This window comes from Tigriopus californicus, chromosome 6 (genome assembly GCF_007210705.1).
Source record: "Tigriopus californicus strain San Diego chromosome 6, Tcal_SD_v2.1, whole genome shotgun sequence".
NCBI classification, from domain to species: domain Eukaryota; kingdom Metazoa; phylum Arthropoda; class Copepoda; order Harpacticoida; family Harpacticidae; genus Tigriopus; species Tigriopus californicus.
The window spans coordinates 5,875,127-5,890,053 of record NC_081445.1 but is presented as its reverse complement, the minus strand read 5'-3'; the positions used below and the strand labels follow the sequence as shown (position 1 = coordinate 5,890,053).

Genomic DNA, 14,927 nt, shown 5'->3' with positions numbered 1-14,927 from the left:
TAGCTTTTGGAAAGGCTTGCCCATCAATTGTGCTCTAATCTTTAAAACATTTCCAACGGACCGGGGAATGTGTTGCACCTTCAATATGGAGAAAGCCGAGGTTATGTTCCAAAAGAATAGGTTTGTCAAATGCCCAAGATGCGCTGTAATGACTAGGGGTCGAGAGAAACCCAGAATTTTCGAGAAGTTGAAGGGTTTTGGTCAAGCTTAGGGGAAATTTGGGAGACACTAAGCATCAAGCTTTCATTAAATGGAAAGGTTGAGCACATAGAGTAGTGTCATGTTGCCAAATTTCTAATTTTAACCTAATTGCCACCAAAAAAAAAGCTCTAAAATGCAAGTGAGAGCAGTTGTGGAGTCAGAACCAAAACTAGAGGCCTGCTGGAGACCGGCAAGAGGCTCCGGAATCCAGTTTTGGATTATTGAGAGTAATATGGCCTTGAACGGAATGAAATTCCGCTCAATGACGTTTGGTCAACTCCTTCGAAATACTCCACTCATAGATAATGCAGGTAAAGTTATTGAGCAGGTCTCATCTATGAAAGATTTATGTGTAGTCGTCCAAATAATGGAAAGTTCGCATGAGCATATCCAGTTGAAAGTTGTAAGGCTTTTCAAATGTGTGGGTGGACATATCGCACGTTTAAGTCCAGAGACAGCATCACGATGCTAACTCTGTACAAGTCGATTGTTCAACCACATCTTTGAATATGCTTCACGTATTTGGGCTCCAATGAGTTCAGCAGGTTTGCAAAAGGTCAAACAAGTCCAAAGATGTTTCACTAGGACAGGGACTCTTAAGAGAGGAAACGACACGGCTTCCCCTCAACGCTAACTTAGGCCATTGCGTTGAATCAAGACAGTAACTCTAGTATCAATAAAACGAGATTATCCGTACTAAATAGTACATTAAAGTGTTTAATTAAATATTAAATAATGATCCTCTTGATATACAACTCCGTCCAAATACTAAATATTTCTGATTTAATTTTGAAAGTCAGAAGAATAAATGGAAATACCCAATACATCAAATTAATCGAAAACAATCAAATTGTCTTTCAAATCAGTGAAATATTGCGTAAAACTGGCTCAAAAACACGCATAGATAGAAAATCAACAAGAATCATTTAATTAATTGATGAGGAACTTGCAATAACAAAATATAAAAGAAATGCATGGAATAAGCAATAAAAGTGCATGTACATAAATGTTAACATATTAGAATATATTCTGGGATGGACAATTGATAATTTTGTCTTAACCCACACATTTGACAAAAAACATCAGGCATTGGTGAAAAATGAATGAGTTATCTTTTTGTAAAGTTTAAATTTCTACTTATTAGGAAGTTTGCATAAAAGGCAGGCATTATTTAAGGGGCACAGGGTCCAAAGTACAGTAGACTAGATCTCAATTTGAACTTTGGGCTCCAATAAATTGTTTTTCTTGCAAAAGCATCCAAAATACCAAAATAGTCAAAGAAAACAGGTGCCATATCGCTTGAAATTATTATTTCATGATTATGAAGCATCCACATGAGTTTAAAGAATAATTTGTAGCTCAGAGCTAGAGTATGTCTACTTTTGGATTGAGGGCCATTCCTAGAGTGATAACCATAGTTTCATAACAAAAGCATCAAATTACTTGAAAGTTGGTCAGGATGTGTCTGAAAGAATTTTCTACAAATAATATTACTGGCAAAACAGAATTGATTGATTGTGTTTCAAGCAAATTCTTGCTTTATCAAGAAAACCTAATTAGCATTTTTCAGTTGTTGTACTTTAAGGCATGTTTAAAGTCATTTTCAGTTTATCTAAATGCCTGGTTTTAAGCACATACCATCGATGGTTACAAAAATGATATTAGTCTCATATTTTGTTCAATAATTATGCCAATATTTGACATTCAAAAATGTCAGCCGCAAAAGTTTAGGCCTTACTTGGCGGGAAAGGTTTCGTGATCACAAAAAGTGGCGTTTCCTTGCTTTAGTGTCCTTGACTAGGAACATCACAGGAATGAGAGCTCTTGTATTGGGAGAGCCTAAAAGAGTTGGGACGGTGCAGTGTTCAGAGAAGGTACGAAAGGTGTTTGATACCCAGGATTTAGGGTCAATTCTAGTGACCGTAGAGTCTTAATGTGCGTTTTGAGAGCATCCTCAAGCCTCAGGCTGGTTAAAACAATGAAGTCCACTTCTCTTCTTTCTCGGGCTCCTTCATTGTTTAATTTGCTTCCCGCACATATTCGTAATATATATATTTGCTGATCCGGTTGCATCTTTTAAGTCAGACTTAGACAAATTTTTAGATAGCATTCCTGATCAACCCTACATTCAAGGACTAGCTCGATCTGCCAACTCAAATTCGTTGGTGGACCAAATATCAGATAAAGATTGAAGGTAATAAATAGACGAATTATAACCTTTCATTTTTATAGTAGTGGGGATTACATTCCGTGCAGCGGTTAACAAAGCCTGTGAAAAACAAAACCAAACCAAAAAAAAAACAAGCTGCTTCTCCGACCCCTGGTAATGACACATTAACTAACAAAATTTCCGCGATGCAAATAGATATTCGAGAATGGTGACTCGGATGCAAGAGGACGATTTCATTGGGAGCTTTGGTGGCCCAGAATTGCCGAGTTGGTATACCAACAATAATGAGCCCAAGAGCAAATCCGGCAAATTCAAAGGACTAACTCTGGTTCTGGATGCCCACACTGACGTGGTCTCAGCTGGAACTGTGAGTGAGGATTTCCAAGGTTTCCTGGGCTTGGTGGAAGAAAATTCGCAATTTCCGTTGGTCAAAGAGCGGAGTTTCCTGATCCAACCCGGACATGTTACGTATGCGGCCATATCAGCGACAGGAATCATTGCGTCAGATGCCATTCAATCCGTGAGCCCTGTGACCCGCAATTGCTACTTTCCCAATGAATTCGAACTACAAGTGCACAGTAACTACAGTCGAGCCAATTGCCTTTTGGAATGTTCCATGGATTACGCCCGGAACAAGCTGGAAGAGAAGTGTATCCCGTGGTAAGAGACTCAAATTAAGAACAATGTAGGTATCTTGGTGACAACCGAATAGAACCCATAGTCGACACTTTGGATCCATAAGTATAAACGATCCGTGGGATGAGTGCCAAAAAGGCCTCATAGGCAGGACATCAACGGCAGTGTGGTCTTTCTCTTTTATGACAAGGTAAATGGCTTATTCTTCACAGAAGAGTAAAATGATTGCTTGCTCAGTTTGGGGGAACTAAAGTTCATATGGTTCAGGTGAGAACAAATCAAGTGTAGCTGTTTAGTAAAAACAAGAAAATACATTATATTCGCTGGCTATTCCATCGGATATTGAAATGTCAGAAAACGTTCGATCAATTTTGATTGCAGTTTTCTTGACTGCATCCAAAATATCCTTGGATTTACTTTACTGCACGTGCCCAAGAGGAACTATTATTCCATGTACCTTTTCATACCGAAGCCCCGGAAAATAAAATAGTGTATAGCAATCACTCACTTCAATCTCTCCTGGTTGAGGCTGGCCATATTTAAGAAACTTTAGCCTTGGAAAACCCACTTTATTAAGACTAACGATTGATGAGAAAGAACACACACATGGCGCTAATTACATTTTTAATTATTCTTTTTTGGGTCACAATAACGCCCCACTACGTAGAATAACAAACAAATTGAGTTTGATTAGTAGGAGGGCAGAATCGAGCAAATATGATTTTTTTTAGTCAAAAATGGAGTTTATTTACAAATTGCCAGTTTTCTCTTGATTATTTGCTACCTTGTAATAAATAATTTGAGTGAGTTGTTCAGGTTCTTCAACTATGGTTGGCCTAAAAATCGAATCAATTTCACATGGCCCGCAAGCAATAGTGTAATGTGGAAACCATGTGCGAAAAAAAATCCAAAAAAATGGCATCACAATGATGCAAAATTTCAGTGGCAATTGGCAGTTTTCTTTGCCCACTTGGCCTCAGAGGTCAATCCTTCATCCCTGACAAAATTTGGCTGGCTTCCCTAGTGTGTGTGTGATCGAGTATATTTGTCCTTTGGTCCAGCATTTAGTTCTTTTTAATACTAGTTAATGTCATGCAGAAACTCTCAGTCTTACTTTTAGTCTGTCGGAGATCAAGTGTGAACTTTTAAGGCCACATGAAAACAAAATTGTCAAATGCAAATAAAATTTGGGGTCTTTTTGTTATCTTTTTTACTGTTATTATTTTACACATGGTTTTCATACGAATAGTATTGTTCATTTCTTGTTTAGCATGGCTTCAAATTTGCCATATCGGTCAGACTGAGCCCTTTCCTTTGGCGGTCCTTACAATAATTTGAACCCTTTTTGAAGCACGTCGAACAATTGTTAGATGCAGGCTAATAAGTGGAGACTTCCCCCCAAAATCTAATAAATGATCAAACATTTTGCCTATTTGGGGCATTTTTACATATTTTCAAAAAATGACGATTCTTATTCAAATTTAAGTGGTAAAATGGAATGTACTTCAGGTGATAACATTCTCTAAATAAACTCAAATGGTCCTCATTGAAGCTGCCAGGTTCCTCTTGCGTACTCGACGCAATGACCGACTTCAGCGGCTACTAAGGTCATGCTGCTCCATAACTCTGCAAAAAGTATCTCCAGTGTTTGGGTGTTATTCCCCCTGCTCGGTGCGGCCAGTACACTGGTCGTGGCCAAGACCAGGACAAGGGAGCTCGAAAGAAAGGCTCCTTCTGTTTGAAGAAGTCTCCTCTGCTTGGTTCTCAATCACGACTCAACTAAAATGAATCAATATAGTTCAGATACAAAGTGGAAATAGAGAATAGGATTCCATATTAATTTTTTGTATTGCATACCCTACATAGTATCGTTTGTTCTAAATACCAAGTCACAGAATGGTGCTGAGCCATAGTAGCTATAGATAAGGCCCTCGCAATTTTAATAAAGTTGAAAAAATCCAAAATAAAATCATTTTAACTACCAAAACCACCATTTTTGGCTCAACTAAAACTTTTTCTTAAAAATATCTTTAATCTCTTAGCCTGTCATTGAAAGTTTTTTGAAAGCATTTTAAAAATTCAAAAGTTGTTTGCATATGATTAAAATATTTCTTGTAGATTTTTCTGAAATATTTGACCTTTTAAAAATGCTTTAAATAGAAATATTTTGCCCTTTGTTAGTTAAATGTTATCTAAATATTTCGGCTCTAAAAGTGAAGTTTTTAGAGTCTCTAATAGTGAGCAATGAGAAAATGAATTTTAGAGAGTTTCATATAGATATATTTGGAAAACGCTTGCATTGTGTTAAAAATTCCATTGCCTCAACTCTTCAGGTATAGCATCACAATTTATCGTAATAACATCAAGTTATTATATTGCTCCTTCCATTCTTTCAAAAATGTTTTGCTATGATGCTTTTTTTCATGGGACATCCACGGCAAAGAGCTATCAAATGAGTTACTGAAAGCTAGTCCTAAAAACTATTCATAAAACTACTATTTAGATATACACATAAACAAATTATGTATTAGGTACTTCCCTACGACGGATGAGCAGGCCAAACCGTGCGATCCATGGCTGACCAAGCAATTCTTAAACATTATGGAGCAAATTCACGATGAGACTTGTTCGTATTGTTTGCCAGACTGTGAAGGAACGGTTATCAACGACTACCACCAGCGCCCCATTTCGGAGATGTGACGTCAAGAACCTAGGCAATAGTCAGTTGTGCTCCCTCGATTTGGAGTCGTTGATCAATCCACCATTTGGAGCAGTCAAGTAAGGGAAACATACACCTCTGAAAGTTTGACAGGCAAAGAATCTATCTGTGTTACATCAAGCTTTAACTGATTTCAGCTACTTTGGGGCAAACACTACTTTTTGTTGTTCTTGACTGCATTACCTTAATTACCTAAAATAGATGATTTAGGGAAAAATTCACAAAAAATCGCCTTTCAAGGAGCAACTATGGGAGAAAACAAAATCCAAGAAACTATTTTTGCATCGAAAATAATAGCTTGAATTCTTTCATGTTTTATAAGTGTTCTAATTTCACGGATTCTTCCTTATTTTGGTCAAGTGTTCTTTGAAATAGACGTGTTCGGCTAGTATCGATATTTCAATGGTTTTGAATCTCAGGTTATTGCCTTTAGGCGTAATAAATGTAACCTTTGTTGACTCCTCTTAAATGAGATCTGAGTTGTACAGCGTTCATATCCGCATTGGCAATGCATGTTTTGTTGATTTAAAGGGAATTTTGAAAAGATGCCAGTCTAAACCAAAATAAGAGTTATTGTTCTTTACCGAAAATCACAACTTCGAAGCAAACTATTTTGGCGAAAGTCGTAACATATGTTTCAGGGATATGACGGTGGTTTGATATTGTAGGTGTTCAAAAAGCATTCACGAGCTGTGTCCCATGCAGGGTTTTAGGGGTCATTTGCATGCAGTGCTTGAAGAAACTGAACGTGCGTATTGAGAGCACCTTCAAACCCTAGAGAATCTAAATTACGTCGCTAGATCAAGGACAATGTCGTCCTTGGTAAAAGCAATGAACTCCTCCATTCCTCTTTATCATGCTATTTTATTGTTCAATCCGCCATAAAGTGTTAATGAATCAGACATCATATAAATATAGCGTCAAATAAGAGGAAAAGGTCTTGAACTGTTGGTAACTATAATCCCACTTACGGTAACAAAGTCCGAAAAACACTTATTTGCAATCACGTCATGATCAATTTTATACCAATCTGAAAAGGATCGTCCTTTCTTTAACTGGTTCGCTCAACGAGTTGTTTCGCATCTAAACTTCCCTTAATTGATTTTTTGAAATTGGATTCAATACTATCTTCCCAATCCTTGGCTTTTGCACTTTTTCATGTTTAATTCTTTTGATTGTTCCCCAAAAACTACAGAACGTGTCACACAACTTGTTATGAGAATCTCCCACCAATTTAGCAACAATTTTAACTTCTGAAGTCTGCCAGACTTTAATGTAAAGCTTCATCATTTAAACGTGGGACCACTCCAAGACTGACCTTGAACTATGGCATAATAGAGACGCACTTGCCAAAAGAAAATTCTTTGTTACGTGCCACCAAAGATGCTTAAAAGATTTCTTTTCGATCCTGACAAGCTTTTGCCAAGCTTGTTTTCAGATTATGTAGTTATCCAACTTTGGGTGTCAAATAACTGTACAGGGCCTTAAACCAACAAGTTAACGGTATCCTTGATTAGGGTCTTGCGAGTCTACAGCCGGGACCTCCTTATGAAAGAAAACTTGGCTAACAAATGGGTCAAGGCCTGGATTGCTTTACGGCCATTTGTAGTTAGTTACGATAATCCTGTTTTTCTGGGCCTCTAAATTGACCCTCGATCTTTGATACGTTTTTGAGCACTTTGGTGCGTCTCCCCGACAACAGAAACTGTATTTGTTTTCCAGATCTCATGTGCTCGAACTTCTACTTCGATCCCTTTATCCCCCGGCGAGAAGTACTCGTAGTTAGTGGCACATGGTTGCTAACTTCTCGTGTTTACATAAATGAATTAATTCTCGCAGCGTTCCACATGAGGAACGAAAGCCACAATCGAAATCGATATCCAATGGCTGGGCTGTCCCAAACCACCTGCGGACGTTGTCGTCAGCCTCAACACGGAGATCCTCCAAATGCCACAGGCTCTCCTCGTGAGTCGGGAGTACTAGTCAATGTGTTTATGGAAGTTCACTTCATGCTTTGGTCTAGCTTTCACTCTTTCGCTCCCCACCAACTGTAGTGGGACATCCAAAATCAAATGACATACTTGCTTGGCCTTCTACTTTCTTCTTGGTATTCAGGGGGGGCTTTGACACGCTCTGTTTATTCAAAGGCCACAGACGAAAAGGTTGAAGGTGCGAAAGCTCTAAGTGTTTACAAATCAATATTCCGAATGTCCGTGGCGAGTTTTTGTCGAGGACCCACTATCAACGCAGTCTTTGTGATTCATATCACTTACTTTAGGCTCATAGTTTGTGAACGTAATAGAAAGAGCAGAGCCAGGAACGGCCAGGTAGTCCAATATACTGGACTCAGGACTCAATGGTTCCCCAGACTCGATTCGTGATTACTTTGTGAGCCTCGACGAGATTTCTGAAGTGCCTTCTTCATATTGCAATACTTAAGACGTCGTCGACGACGACAAACCCAAGCTTGCTCTTAACTTTATGATCCTTGATCAATATTTCATACCTATCAGACCATTTGGGATCCTCATTGGCATCAACAAGGAACGTGGAACCAAGGAAACGCCAATTGGCCTGAAATTCCCGAATAACCTATCCCAAATTCCGACTGAACTACTGTTTAACCTCGTCATGCTCAAATCCTCTTCATCTTTGCCTCAACTGTATCGACCACCCTCTTCTCCCAATGGAGCCTCGACATTCGCGGTCTCAGAAGTGGACAAGGCTGTTTGCGCCCGAGCTCAATCTGGAGGGGCGGCACCTGTTGCCGATCAGCCATTCTCCTCTCATCAAACTAGTCGAGCCTCAAGCGGAAGTTCCACGGAATCCTTAGATAGTGCCTCCAGACGGGACAAGGTAAGTGATATTTAATAACTACATGAAGAAGTTGATTGATTAGCTTATTATGGTTTGATTATTTTCGGGAGTGATCGAGAGAGTCAAGCTCACCTTACCAATGTCAAAAGAATTCATCGACTAGGATGACAACTGGCATGTTCCGATTTGGTAAAAATGAGTCACAATAAACGAGATTCAAAACTACATAATTGGTCCATAAAGATTTGAAAAAAAATATCCAGAGAAGAAAAGAGATCGAGAAATATTTGACCCAGAAAGGGAAAATACAAATGAAAATGATGCAAACAAAAAAAATAAATGAAATATAATTCGATCTTTTCAACATCTGTGATTATTAGACATGTTTGACAAATTTGACAATGATTGTTTGGAATTGTTTTTGGTACAGCCTTTTCGCAATTGCAAATACTCAAACGTATACATCTAGCTCATTTACGACTTTGACTAAAACAAAATGACTTGGCACGTTGATTGATACATTATTCATGAATATATTTTTAAACTCTTATCCATTTTTCACTGGCAGTTTTTGTTTGGCATGTCATTAAAATCATCTATCTTGCCAAGTAATGACGCTTTTTGCCATTATTTTGGCATGTAACAAAGGTAACGAATCATTCTTTATCTTCTCAGCATTCATTGAGATTGTTGTTACCAGGCATCCAGAAATCTGCTCTTGAAGGTCTCCAATTGGTGGCCTGTTTCTGGGGTCTTGTATCTAAGACGAAAATGGAAACATTCTACGTACAAGCGGGACAACGATTCCTAATGCCTTTGGACAAAAGGATGTTTTTGATGTCATGAGCATACTCAAACTTTTTAACTTGTTCTTTGTATGACGCTAAAACTAAAGAGTTATAATATGTTTGGGCTTTAAAAATGGCTATTATAAGGCGTCAATCTGACCCCATCCCTTGGGCAACTATCGAACACAAGTCAGACACACGTCAAAATATCAACCTATGCGATTATTTTTGGGAAGGACACCACAAATATTAGACCAAACCTTGTTCGTGCTTGATTGAACCTTCTTTTCATGCCCATGTCACAACAGAAACTGCAAATAAAACAGTCAGAGCCCTACGTAAATACGAGCGTACATAGGTTGGTTTTGCTTTGGCCATGGAGGTGAAGTTGAATTTTGTCCTACCTTGGATCAGCGTTCATCTTCCATCCATTCAGAGATGTTTTTGTTGATAAATTACAACTATTATGGCCCTCTCTACATCTATTTGACATATTCTAATGCAAAATTATTGCCTTTTGAAATTCATGATCATGAAATGGTTCACTATAATGAAACAATCTGACCTTTCTTCATTGAACAAACGGAAAAAGTTCTTAAAATTGAGAGATCCTACATTTCTTGACCTTCTGACATGGCATTTGTGTTTACCAACATGCCAGTTTATGTAATAAAGAAAGTTTGTTGGAACTCCGTTGGGCAATGTCCTTTTTTAATGCTTTTATATGTTCTTTCTGTTGATTTTAGTAATCATGGGTAAGTTTGTGCATTTTGAGGTGTTGCAATTTGATTAAGAGATATTATAAATGTGTTTGAATCACGACGCCCAAGAAACCCTAAAGCCAATGTCTTCTTTTCGTGAAGGTCGAATAGAGATAGATGATACTAAATATGTCAGTGATAATGAGAGTGGTTAAATTTGGCAAAGAAATTCGATTTTTTCACCTTTCAAAAAATCGTAACTGACAAACCATTGAGAATGAGCTGCTGGATTTTTTCACCTTTCAAAAAATCGTAACTGACAAACCATTGAGAATGAGCTGGTACATAAAACATAGCATGCTCCTGGCTATCATTTTGGATTTGCATTACGAGTTACTTTGGTTGTCTTGGACAGGGTGGTCAATATCTTTTCGATACCTTTTTAGGAAGCTGATTTTGATTGATTCTAAATTTTCCGTTATACTTTTTCGGTGGCGTAAACTATGTTCATGATGATAGTCCTCTTCGACGCCTCGACCTATACTTGTCCAACTTGTGATTGCGAGGGTTTTCCTTACAGAATCTTAGCCGGAAGTTGTTGAGGGAAGCCATCCAAAATAAGCGCAACGAGATCAAGAGAGAAAGCGATCGTTTGAATTCCAGCATGACAACGCCTTTGTGCCGAAGTGAAGAGGCCCTCCTTCAAGACAAGAAGTGGATGAGCCAGGTGAAAGATCTCAATCATTCGTTTGAGAAAATTCCGCCCATCAGTCTGCAACGCAAAGTCTGCAGCAAAGGACAAAGCTATTACGTGGATTGAATTCATGAATATCAAAAAACTATAAAGGCATTTCATTTCTTGGCTATCAACCCATCCAAAAACTCCAAGGCATTCTGAACTTTGGTTCAAAATTGGTTGAATAAAAAAAGATTAGAATATTGAAAGAAGTGGATCTGATTGTTGTTCGCAATTGCATCCTGAATCTAAATTTAAGTTCAAACTTATAGATCGAGACAACTCAGTTTTTTATCCTCACTTGAGACGCTCAAATCACTTGACCAGATGAATGCATATTTGTTTCAAAATAGCTTATTTCTTAGCATAGAAAATTGAGCCTAGGTATGCTGCTGAAACTTTTCCATTCTATAGATACAGCCAGAAACAGCCGAGCCAGAGCCTTCGCACTTCAAGGCTCGGGAAATTTTATCAAAACATAAATAAAATATCTCTTTTCCAAGTCTGCACTGGAACTTCAAACTCGCAAGGTGAAGTTTGAATCAAGAATACCACTTTTCTGTCAGCTGCATGCACTTGAGGCCAGGCCTGGCTTACAATCGAATCGGCACTTCAAGGCACAATTTTCATTGAGAACCCCGGTCCCCAACGTTGTAGAGTTGCGTAGGAAATGATACACAAAACCTCTTGACATGAACAATAAGTTAGTGAACAGAAATGTGTAATTGAAACTGCAAAGTATTAAAAGGAGGTACGAAAGGTATCTGATACTGTTCATTTCCAGGAGCATCCGTAGGAGCTTATTGTACCTTTTGCAAGCAACTTTAAGCCCTCGCTTATTTAAAACAATGAAGCCCTCCACTTTCCGTTCTTTGGCTGTATCATTGTACAGTTTGCTTCCCCTAATATTCGCAGTTTTTAACCAAAATTCTTGACGAACCCTACATTCAAGGGCTATCCAGATCAGGGTGGGTTGAGAATCAGCTCGACTTTTGGACATCAAGTGGACAAAAGTGTCCAAAAGTGGATAAAAGTGGACAAAAATAGACAAAAGTGGGCACAGCGTGCCCAAAAGTATGTACAATTGTCCAAAAGTGTGTTAACAAGCAAAAATTTCAAAACCCTATATCATGTTATTTCTTTAGCTAATCTAAATGTTAACCAGCAAATGGAATCAGTAATTGATAAAATCTAAGCTTTCTTTAAATATCTAAATATGAAATAACAACCGCAACTGACCTTTGTAGAAAATGGGCACATCAATTTACTAACGTTTTTTGTGCAAAATATATGCTAGATTGGGTTTCTGAGAATCGCAATCAATTATCTTGATAGAATACAGCTTTGAAATGTTAAGACAAATATCATTAACGTTTTGAATATTAAAAAGCCAATGCCACATTACAATTGAGGCATTTGGTGGTTGGGTAATTTGAACTAAAATTAAGTCTTAAATTACAAAAACCTAGCACCTCTATATCAAATATTCAATGCTACTTTTTTAGATTTGTAAGTAGTATGTGCACTTTTATTATATATGTAAAAACTGCAATATATGTTTCTTTGAAAAAAAGAATTGATTCTTCTCATTTTCTGACATCAAACGCATCTTTAAAAGCTATAAAAGGCTTACCTAACAATTCTTAAAGTAACTTGCTTGTGGAAGAAAACCATAAATGTACAAAATGTATCATTCTTAAATTTCAGCAATTGAGTAAGATGTTCAATTTTCAGTATTTGCTCTTTTTAAATGGAAATCCATAATGACACATGATTTTAAACACAAATTTTGTTACAAAAAAAGGTAACAATGTTGAATAGATGAAGCTATTTAACGAGAATATAACATTTAGCTTTTCCAGTTTTTGAATGCCTTGCACCTGCTGTATTATGACAGAGGGAGGCTTTGCCCCTTGCTTGCTGTCTTACGTGAGATAGAGCTGAGAACCTGTCTTTCAAATATCTTTTTGGGTCATGTGGAGGCAAAGGTTTTAAAGACTTAGTTTGCTTTTGGAACCATCAATGAGCAATTTTTGAAGCAAAAAAATGGGTTTCATGTAGAATTTCTTTTAGACTTGTAGTTTTAAAGTTTCGTATTTTTGTCCACTTTTGTCCACTTTCGTCCACCCTCATTTTTGGACACCTTTGGACAGGGGTGGACAGGGGTGGACAAAAGTGTCCAAAAATGAAATGCCCACCCTGAGCCAGATCCATCAACTATAATTCGATGGTGGATCAGATATCATACGAATTTAAAGAAATATAAGGGATACAAAAGTTTTTAATTTAAGCTAGAATTCAAGACAGCAATCAAAACGTATGATTTTGTGAGGTAGAAACGTAGCAAGATGTGTCAAGATCCATTTAAGAATCTAGTTTCAAGAACAGGGCATGACTTTTGTTTTTTACATATAGACATTTTGTTACAAACCAGAGTCTTTGAAAGAAATATTCTTTTTGATCCACTTTTTATTTGACCGTAACTCATCCGAAAACTGTAAAGATACAACTTTATAATGGGCTTATCCGAAGTGTCTTGGAATACGGATTGAATTTTATGGCCAAAGTACGAAACTGAAGATCTTGTCCATACTCCAGAAAAGAGCTATACGCTGGATAAATAATGCGAGGTGGTTTTCTCACACTGAATCTTTGTTTCATGACTGTCCAAACTCCTAAAGTTGCAAGATTTGCGCACGCTTAAAATCCTTCAATTGATAAGGCATTTGTGCTTGGAAGAACTTCCACCATGTACGAGTCAGTATTTTCGAATGGAAAAATAATCCTCGGCTTGGATTAAAGCCAAGGTATACATCATAAACATTGAAACACAAAAAAATACTAACTTTCTCCCTCAGGGTGGTGGAAGTTTGGTGGAACAGTTGTCCCCCGAACGTTGAAGTGCTTAGTCCATTTTTAGGTTGAATATATCTCCTGTGGCATTGAGTCCCATTAGCCACCTTACAAAACGATATCAACCCCACGGCGTAATGAACGTTGTCAGGTCTTGGCTTTCAAGTTCCAATGGGACTTGCTAGTTCCCCTTTTAGCGCATCCAATGTGGTGAAATATTTGTTTCCTTGATATATGTCCTTCAGTAAGGTAGTGGTAAGGCAAGTGGTAAGTGGATGGGTGAGTCTTTTGACGAACTTGCTGAGCTTTGTAAGATCCATTGTTATCCAAACACCTCCTGACTTCTTCTTGATCAAGACCATAGGGGTCTATGATAATCATTCACTTGATTTTCCTTTAGACGATCTGATAATGCTATTCTCGACCATTACATTAAGTTCTTTCTTCGTACCTTCTCGAAAGGGTGTCGCAACGGACCGTGCCTTGAATATTTGAAAAGGAATCACATCCGTGGCAAGCTCAATACGAAGAGGATCGCCTTTCATAGCTTTCAGTCATCCGTCATCTCCCACAAGAACGTCGTTAAACTCGTTCAAAAGCTTGCCCTTATTTATCTTGACGATCTCCTGAAGGGTTGGGTCGGTTGGTATCAACCATGAGGGTTTCCATCGTGGCTTTTCCAGCTCGGTTGCTCGTACCCAATGGTCTCGATCAAGCTGAGACGGACATTTCTGTGTGAAAATCCAAAGCTCTTTACGCTTCTTCCAAGAGATGAGCATTCCCACCTTTTCTCTCTCACTTACTATGATGTCGTCCAACACCTCTGTATCTCCACATTGCAATTCTATTTCAACGCATTTAATTGTGAACGCATCCCCCCAGGGGCTCAACGAATCCCACTAACAGACACAGAATCTAGCAGTGATGTGTCAATGCCCAAAGTCGGGGGTAACTCAATGTCAGCCAAACTGACTTCATTTCCAGAGTCAGGAATTGCTAGGAATGAAACCGAAAGGGTTCTCCTCTCCCATTCAGTATGAACCACAATCTGGGGACCCAGATCCAAGATAGTCCTCTGACTCGCCACTCGAATGACTACAAAATGGTTTCTTGGGGCATCCATCCCGAACCTATTTTTTCGCCACATCTCTTAGACGAGGGATAATTCCATGCCGGACATTTTTTCCTCTTATGACCGCCATTGCAAAACCTACAATCACGAATCATTTTTACATCAAATCCGAAGCTCCCCAAGCCTCTTCTGCCCGACAAATATCATCCACACGTTGAAGTGTGCAGTCATCTT

At 38.2% G+C, this 14,927-nt stretch overlaps 2 protein-coding genes across 2 annotated transcripts; both read left to right on the top strand.

The window, feature by feature from the left end:
* The first annotated feature begins 8 nt into the window (after positions 1-8).
* LOC131882016 (sodium channel protein Nach-like) lies at positions 9-5,814 on the top strand. The gene is made up of 3 exons (XM_059229033.1): positions 9-120; positions 2,567-3,031; positions 5,539-5,814. Exons 1-3 carry the CDS (start codon positions 68-70, stop codon positions 5,705-5,707), a joined length of 687 nt encoding a protein of 228 aa, XP_059085016.1. The 5' UTR covers positions 9-67; the 3' UTR covers positions 5,708-5,814.
* Positions 5,815-7,843: 2,029 nt separating this feature from the next.
* LOC131881921 (uncharacterized) lies at positions 7,844-10,995 on the top strand. Its single transcript, XM_059228916.1, has 2 exons — positions 7,844-8,582; positions 10,613-10,995. Exons 1-2 carry the CDS (start codon positions 8,208-8,210, stop codon positions 10,850-10,852), a joined length of 615 nt encoding a protein of 204 aa, XP_059084899.1. The 5' UTR covers positions 7,844-8,207; the 3' UTR covers positions 10,853-10,995.
* Positions 10,996-14,927: the final 3,932 nt, after the last annotated feature.